General features: G+C 37.7%; 1 protein-coding gene across 4 annotated transcripts in view; it reads left to right on the top strand.

Annotated features, from left to right (window-relative positions):
• Nucleotides 1–518: 518 nt before the first annotated feature.
• The window catches only part of ulk1b (unc-51 like autophagy activating kinase 1), a 44,026-nt gene continuing 35,199 nt past the window's right edge, over nt 519–9,345 (top strand). For all 4 annotated transcript variants that reach the window (XM_068216020.2, XM_005161121.6, XM_021469039.3 and 1 more), the window contains exons 1-3: nt 519–1,129; nt 1,560–1,652; nt 1,763–1,804. In XM_068216020.2, coding sequence (XP_068072121.2) covers nt 1,040–1,129; nt 1,560–1,652; nt 1,763–1,804 — 225 coding nt within the window. In that variant the 5' untranslated portion in view covers nt 519–1,039. The remainder of the gene's footprint in view (nt 1,130–1,559; nt 1,653–1,762; nt 1,805–9,345) is intronic.

Here is a 9,345-nt window from a genome sequence, read left to right as displayed (position 1 = left end):
CTCAACACCTAATTGTGGTTCCTAGATGGGAATCTATTGTGATTTAAATATTTACATAACTGCAATAAGCTGTTTCTCACTGGAAATGTAATAAAATACAGAGAATATACTTGTGTTTCAATTCACAATGTGAAGCATGTGATGTTCACAGCAGTTCACTTTGACTTCAGCCTATGTAGATTATGTTTAGAACTTGATGTTATCTGTCATGACATACAGTGTGAAAGCATTTGTAAATTTGACTGTAAAATTACATTGCTTTGGTCTTGGTGGAGCTTGGGTGTAAAAGAAGTTCATACTGTATGCATTTTGTATCAAATCAACAAGATTTATGTGTTAATTGTATAGCCTACAAAAACGGATGTTGTGCTTACCGTGTTAAGAGTTTAAGAAACTTGGTAAATGTATTTAAAAAACTGTCATAGCGATTGTAAAAAAAACTAATTTGTGTCACTGTGACGCGAACGTGACAGCGCTTCCCTGACGTCAACAAATGAGCCTGGGTGAAATGTTTGCGCGCATGCGCAACACTGCAGCCCTCGACTAAATTGAGGTCTTTGTTGAGACCAATAGACAAATCTTGCTCGAGCTTTACCGATACCTCAGGGATATTTAGTGAAAAGACAACCGTTTTATGCACAGTCGTGAACAAGTAGGCTTCATGTTATCCCGAACACGAACGCGAGGAAATTAGCAGAGCTGACAACATCGGATGTACACAAACAAACCCATCGCTGTCGTTTTAAGGTGGTATTTTTCAGCGTGACGATTTTATTTATTGAACATTTACGACAATCGCTTTCGTCGAAATGGGGAACTGACATATTTAAAAGGAGTAGATTTCCTCTTCACATCCAGGATATCATGAAAGAGGAGAGCATTTGTATGGAAAGGCTGCCCATGGCACGCAGAAGTGGGTTTCAACTTTCCAGCTGCCTCGTCCAGACAGAGGAGAAGAGGGACGCAGAAAGAGGATATTTGTGGGCCAGCTTTATTTCACATAAATAGTCCAACTGCAATATTTGGGATCAGGTCGGAGATGGAGACTGTCGGGAAATTCGAGTTCAGCAGGAAGGACCTCATAGGACACGGTGCCTTCGCAGTGGTTTTCAAAGGCAGACATCGAGAGGTGAGATACGTTAATAGTAACGTTATCTGGAAAAAAAAAAACAAATGTCTCAAAGTATTTTAATTTGCGGCAATGGTGTTATTGTGCGGTTTTTCTAAATTTGGTTTGTTTACATACTGGTTGCAGAACTAACATTACCACCTTAAAGGCCTCGAGCACAACAGATGGAGACGAGAACGAGAGATTAAAGCCAAATAATATATAACAGAGTTGTGGAAAGCTTTAAAAGCACATTATATACATGTATCCGAGCTTTAAATGTGTCATTTCCGATTTATACATGAAAGCTAATGAGAGAAACTGGGAAACAGTAGAAACAATAACACTGGCTGACTATAGACATGAACGGGCATGTCATTGTACACGTTTTATACAGTATAAACTACAAGGGGATTATGTATAATCTCTTAAATTGTTCACATTTTTTCAGAAGCATGAATGGGAGGTTGCCGTCAAATGCATAAACAAGAAGAATTTGGCCAAATCGCAGACTCTTCTGGGCAAAGAAATCAAGATATTGAAGGTGAGTTTTGGTTTTAATGACAATGCATTGCATATTCAGACCATAAAATTAAGTGTGAGCGAATATAAGTGTGTTTAAGTACGCAAATAATTCGTATTTGTTATTTCTAGGAACTGAAACATGAAAACATCGTTGCATTGCACGACTTTCAGGTAGGTTGATTTGAATCTGAATTTTGCAAATATTTGAAATAATATAAATTGCTAGATAACTTCATATATTAATTAATTTACTAGTTATCATGCATTAAAATGCTCCTGAGTCTTGTTTGACTTTCTTTGCAGTGATTGGTTAAAAGCAGTCACATGTTCCTCTGTTGACATGACATGTGCACTTGTTTTTAATGAGTGTGCTGCAAGGCATTATGGGCATTGGAGTCTGGGTTACACAATTGTTTTTTTACAAGAGGGATAGAAATCGATTTAATTTTGTTTTCTCGTTTGATCCAGCATATGAAGTTCATTGGCACACAGTAAATGTCTTATTGCGAGTGAAAGCTGCAACGCCAGACTGTTAAATGGTTTCATTGAAGTATTGACACGCTTTTCAAACACCTGGGTTCTCAGTATTAGCTCTGTCCTTAGGGTCATCCGGAGGTTAATATGCCAGGCATGTTTTATTGGTTTAGGGTAAAGCCAGTTGGACTTCAGAATACATGTTGTATCTCCAACCATTAGTAGATCTAATTTAAAGCAGTGTTTGTTTTTGAACCGAACTTGTAACCATATTAATTAGTTTAATCCCTTTTGTACTTGGCACTCATTTATGTTTCTAGATAGCAGTACCAACAACATTAGTCCTTGAAAACCAGTTAATCAGGTTACAAAAAAACATTGAGCTTTCATGCAAGGGTGTGAAATGTAATTTGACTTTGATCTATATACTATACCACACCACTAAAAGATTTCAATACAGTGCAAGTACTGTTTTTAGTTAGTATTCCCAGTTTACACTGAGGTTGATTGATGTTGCTTTTGTCTCCAATCGGTTAATGGCAGTTTTGTGAAGGAAGGCTCACACTCTGGTGTTGCTTTCAGAAGGTACAGCTCAAGTGTCTCGGTTCACATACTTCTCTGATCTGACCTCCTCTCACATCATCTGGATAGTCACACCACTTTCTGCTGTGGTGTTGCCTGTCTGTGAATTGAATGCATTAAAGTTTGAGGAGTTATCCTTGCACTACCCTGAAGGGAACAGTCACAGTGAGCTTCTTGGCTCTTTGCCACATGTGACAAACTTGTGCTTGTTTGTGCAGGATAACCCTGGCAAGAGTTAATCTGGTCATCTCTCCCTTGAGAACATAGAAACAAGCTTTCAGGCAGAGCTTATTTTTAGTGCAACCGAGCTATTTGATTATTAATATTAAAGAGACACATAGATATTAACTTCTTTATTCTTTTAATGAAAGTTTATTATTATTATCATTGTTTTTTTTTTCATTATTTGGATCTTTTTTTTTTTCTTGATTTGAATATTTTAGCATTCATAGAACAATTCAATTTAAGCCCTGGTCAGATCACACGATTTTTAATGTCGGTTACAAAGTCACTATGTCAGATTATGTGATTTTGGTCTTGATAAAATCTTGACTTGTCGTGGCTAACAAATGTGCAAGACTATTCGTTCCTTCACGATCAGTCATCTCGTGATATCTACAGCGAGTGTTTTTTCTCAAAGCAGTCACGAGTGTTGCTATAACAATATTTCTTTCCTCAATTTCAATTTTTTTTTCCTTTTTTAATCTTAATAAACACTGATGCTTGCAGATAATAACTACATTATTTAAGGACATCCTTTACACCAGAGATAGGATCAAACTTATGATTCCTTTTAATATTAAAATTTTTTTGTTGAAATCTAAATGTGTATTTTCCTGCCATAGGTTTCCTATTAAACAATCCCTAGCCTGAACTTGCCGCGGGTGAGACAAAGAAAATGAAAGCACATAAGCACCAAGGAAAAATCAGATGCGCTAGACATAATCTTTAAAATAATGACATATAAAAAAATTTGCAAATATATAACTGAGATTTATGATACAATCTCAGTGTAGCATTTATTAAAACCTTATTTTGCTCAGAGTGAAACAAATCATCCACCTGTATAGTTGAGTAGTGGAGGGGCACAAACAAAAATATATTTTGTGTATTTTTCTTGGAAAAAAAAATTTTTTTTAAACGAATTTCATTTGCTATAATTTTAATCTTAATTTTAATGTATCTTTTGTTGGTCAGTTGTCTATAAATAAGAATAATGAATAACATTTGAGGTGATTTACTTCAAGACAAGTCCGCTATATGCGCCAAAACACAAATTGCCTTGAGATTCTGTTGGTTTGTTAAATAAAATAATTTAACGTGCAATATTCACAGTTTCAGAGAAGCCTATATCAAACTGTTTGCACTATTAATGACAAATTTGAATAAGCAGGAAGTGCTTTTGTGATGTATTCGCCGCACTGAAAATGTTCCCAGATTACATCAACAGAACAAACTCTATTGGAAGGATAAGAGAACTCAGAAACTTGTGATAATGAAGATGTCTGCATATTTATTCCAGTCTGTCAGGTAAAATTGCTTAAAACACTTTATTATTTTAAAAAAGGTAGTTAGTTTGCACAACCAATGATCTTATCCACCCAAGACCCACCCATAAGTAAATATGCAGCCTATTTTTTGATTACCTGACCAGTGCATTAACAGCAGCACCCACTGATATAATCGAAATTATGTGCTCCTATTGCACAGTGTCACCCACATGACAGAACTCAACGTGAAGAATGAGAAAAAAAATTAAACATGCTAGACTTTCTGGGATGGTGTCGTGAGTCATAGCAGGAATGGGATCGGATGTCGTGATCTATGCCACATTACACAAGAAGAAACGATTGAATCTTGTATTACGATGCCCATTTGTCGTTTACAAATCACCACGACACCCTACTTCAGGATAACTGTGCCAAAATCATGACAAATTCATGTGATCTGACCAGGGTAAAAGGGTTCTTCATAGTAAAAAATATATTTACTCTTAATAAAAAGATACTTTAATGGCATTTAGAAATTTTATAACCAGCTTTTCGTGTCACAAAAGTTTCTTAATAGTGAGAAATTGTTCTTTAGATTGTTTTAGAAATGTTTTTTACTGTAGCAAAAAGCCATTTAACTACATTCTTAAGACTATATAAAAACTTTATTGGCATTTGTGGTTCCATAAAGTGTCTTTAAACATTGGTACATTCTTTCTTTTTCACAAAATTGGTCTTTATAGTGCAAAAGGTTCTCTTTTTTTGCACTCAGTGCTCTTTTAAGAAGCGTTCACCGAAAGGTCCTAAACAAGGCTAAACAAAAATCGGTCATGTTAATACTTCTGAACATTTATTTTTATAAGTATAATAGTCTGGCTGTGAAACTCCCAGTTAAATGTGTGAATATATAGTACTTGATCTCAGTCACTTCAGGGATACTACAGATCAATATTAGAGCGCAAACGATCACAGTTGCATTTGAAACGAAATGAGTAACAAGGTAAAATTGCATAAAACTCCTCTCCAGATCCAGTTTAGCAGGATCCCTGCCATGTCTGTGGTAAAATTCAACATTAGCCACTCTCACGGGCCTGCTGTGTTCATAAGCAAAGCTCACTTGATCACCCACATGAACATCAGTCATCTAGGCACCTTGCTGTCTGTGACTGTATGTTGGATTTTGGAAGCTCATTCGAGCGCTAGTTGTCATTAAACAGCGATGTTTGGCCTAGTTTCAGTATGACTGCTCCGAGCAAAGCCAATTGAGGTCTATCTTCAGTGGCAGAAAGTAAAACTTCAGCAATGCAGAGTCAGCAGCGTTTGCCACTCACAGATCAGCCGATTCGCCTGATTGGTTGAAGCAGACACCAGAAGGGGGAGGTCATCTGTTGCTTGGTGATAAGGTTGTTCTAAGTGGGCTACTCTGTATTTTTTTTTTCCAGAGGCCTTAGCTGTAAGCTTGGGAAATAACAGGATTATGGTGTTGTAAAAGCTGACCTGACAGCAAACACCAAACCTGTCCTGTGGGTCTGATAACTGTTGATAGGGTGGTTGCATGTTTAGTTCTTTTTGGAGAAGCCCATCTGGCATGGATTCAACAAGATATCATGCTTTTGTTTTGTTTAGTCTGTTCTTGTTTACTGAAGCCAGGTTTTTATAGTCTTTGTGTGTGCATATGTGTTAATCATTGCCCTGTTGCCTACTGACATTACTGCTTTATTGCTGTCTGGATGAGGAGCAGCAGGTTCAAAACCATTTCTAAAACAAGATTTTTTATAGCTGCAAGCATCATCAGAATTGTTGCTTAAATTTAACCCTTGTTTATCCTTATGGACATCTTTCTCTTTTTTATTTCTTGATAATTTTGCTTGTGTTAGTTTATCAAACGAACATGGTGATAAAAATTGCTTGTATACATGCAGTGTGTTTGCCTTTCTTTATGATCATTGTTCATTAATCTTAAGCATTTACTAATGCAGCTTTAGCCAATTTTGACAAATTAACAACTGAAACAATAGGCAATATGGACCAATAATGGGCAATACTGGAAGTCAAAAAATAAAGATTTTTTTTTAAATAAAAGTGACAAAGTCACTTGAAAAAAGTACATGCATACACAGACAACAAAAAAATCATTAAAAATGATGGACGTATACAGTCAAACAGGGATGCCGATAGCAATTTTTGGCTCTATGAAAGAATATTTAAGGTTGGGCCCCCTCCTTATACTCTTAAAGGCTGATTTCTACTTCTTCCTCGAGCGATTGCCATGACCCACCGTGCATGTCATGTGCATATCCATACATTTAAACTTCTGAGTGCAGTTTGTGTTGCTCTGTTTTAAGTTTCGTTGTGGGTGTTTTGTTTTTTCTAAATGCTATCTTGATGTACGCATAGCTAATACTTGCTTATTTTGAGGTGGGAACCAGGGGATGTGCAACAACTTTAATCATAAGGTTAACACAAAACAAAAGTTTCTAACTGAAGCTCCTTCACGGGATTCAACATTGTAAACAACCAATCTAGTGGGTTCGTGCGACTCTTGGCCCCTCCCACACTTGTCAGTGCTACCAAGCCGACCAATCACAGAGCTTGTGCTATGCGTTGTTGCACTTGTAGTTATTTTTTTGAGAGGTGCGCATCAGCTATGGCGAGGGCTATGCGTCCGCACAAAAACTGGATCGCCTGCGTGCTTAACGCAGAAGTATAAATCAGCTTTAATACTAATAAAACAGACCTCTGGGGGCCCCAAAGTGCATGGGCCCTTAGGGCGTACTCGCGCTATGTACAGTTGCCTTGAAGCCTTGAACCGGGCCGAAGCTCACTTTTTCCCCCCCTCCCGTCCTCCCGGACGGCCTGCACTCAAATTGCATTTGGGCCTGAGCACGCTTACATAATCTGATGCGCTGTTCAGTAAAAAGCGCTCTCGCTCAGCACAGTGGAGATTTCTTTAGTTATATCGCTTTGGTCCTTTGGGATGCAGTGACACGCAGTGAAATATTTCGCTGAACAGATCAGCCACTTTTGACGTTCATAAACAATCATAAAGTACTTGTGCTGCAGAAATTAAGCGGTTTACTAAAGTTGCAGCAGTCATGCAGTGAAGGATTTGCGTCTTTAATAATCTACGACAGTTTGCGTTCATTGAACAGTATAATGATTAATAAATCCATATGAAACAGTTCTTTAAAAGTCACTCACACTACAAGTGTACCGCACCAAAGCCCAAGTGAACTGCGCTCAGGCACACCTCTTCCAACCGGGCCAGGGCCGACCAAGTGAACCGCGTCTGAGCCCAATTCAGAGCACTCACACTTCTCAAACGATCCGGGAAACGGGCCTGGGCATGGTTCGGATAGCATATTGTGATTGCATCCTTAGAATCAACTTAATCCTGCTTAAAGGCATTCCTGCCTGCAAATATACTTTTAATGTTGTCAGGCAAGTATAATTTCTGATGTTTTGTTTTAGTTGGCTAACACAAAACTGTTAAATTACAATATACAACCTTACCTTGTTCATCACAATATGTCTCAGGGTGTTTTTTTTATTTTTTTATTTTTTTTACACGATGGTATATACTACACTCTGGAAATCTGCCACAGTATCGTGGCTAGCAGCACTCATATTTCACAGCATCAGCAGTATCAGTGCTCTCTTGTGTTGAGTGAGTTTCAATGGTGTGTGCGCTGTCTTCAATAGAAATCTGTCACACCAGTGCACGGTTCACATGTTGAACTGTGAAAATGCCCAGTGAAGCCTGTAACCTTTGGTCTCCACCTGGCCTTTATTAGCCCATTATTACCAGAGCAGGGAAAAACACTCTCGCCATGTGCGGATAAGCATCAGTTCACTGCATTTACAACACACACACACACACACACACATGCTGTTAATACCAGCTCCAGTGTCTGCTGTAAACTCTACAAATATAACTTGTTATCAAAAGTTTGTTTAAAAAAGCGTTTCCCAAGGCTACATTTATTGGATGTTTAATAGGTATTACAGGGGCAAAAAAACAAGTTAAAAAGTCATGTCATAAAAACCAGTGATCCCCAACCTTTTTATCACCGTGGACCAGTCAACTAGGCATGAGAAGATAAGCGTTTTCAAGGTGTACCGCGGTTTGGAGAAGTCAAGGTTTTAAAACCTTTCTGTACCGTTCTTAACGTATATGTACGTTTTTTTTTTTTATTTACATTTTTTTTAGGACAACAGTATGTCTAGCAGAACATATTTGCAAAAATAGTTTTTAAATTTAAAGAAATGTGTGTTTTAGAAACAAATGAAGAAAGCAGAAGTCAATGATTAATTTGAATTATTCAGCCTGACATGTTTGCTGCTCCAAAATATTTTAAATGTTTCTCAAAATTAAATATATTGTGTTCAAAGGGGAAAAAGTGTTTGCTTTTTAACCAGACATTTAAAAAGAACATAATTTAGAGACATAATCACGATACCTTCAAACGGTAAAACCGTGATAAATTTATCCAACGTTATCATTTCGTCCAAATTTTTATACCGGCCCATGCCTAGTCAACGCTTGGAATTTTTGCCATTGCCCGGGTTGGTTGGGGGTTGTGGTTCTACGTAGATTTCTAGACGACCATCAACGTTTTCTCAGAGGATGTCAAGCTGACAAAACATCGCTGTAACTCTGATACAAGTTTTATTTATGTAGAAAATTAAAAAAAAAATGTTTGTCTGAAGTAATAGGTCTATAAAAATCTGTAAATTTCATCAGTGCATAATGGGGTTTTGGGTGCTTCAGCACCTGCTCTTTTTTTTCTTGTAGAGAAGGTGCCCCCTAAAAATGAAAGTGCCCTTATGCCCAACATCCCTCATCCTCTTCCCCCACCTCTCCAACCCTCATGCCCCTAACCACCCTCAAAGGTCTGTGCATGGCACTTTATTCCATAAAAATCATGAAGTTGCTCGGTCAGTTCTTGTCATGTGTCAGGCGGTGTGCTTGCAGCAGGTGCTCCCAATATGCTATGCAATCCGTGTGCCTCCATTGGAAATAACCAACTTGCACACACAAAGATGCATGATTCACCTTATTTGTTGACAAATGCATTGAAGATTAATTTCTTGGCAGGTCCTTCATTTGGGCCTTTTCCCCTTTGCAAAGAAACTTTCCACAGACATCTGCTTCTTACTCATTTT

This window comes from Danio rerio, chromosome 21 (assembly GCF_049306965.1).
Source record: "Danio rerio strain Tuebingen ecotype United States chromosome 21, GRCz12tu, whole genome shotgun sequence".
NCBI classification, from domain to species: Eukaryota; Metazoa; Chordata; class Actinopteri; order Cypriniformes; family Danionidae; genus Danio; species Danio rerio.
The sequence above is the reverse complement of the archived record's forward strand: the minus strand, read 5'-3'. Positions and strand labels throughout refer to the sequence as shown.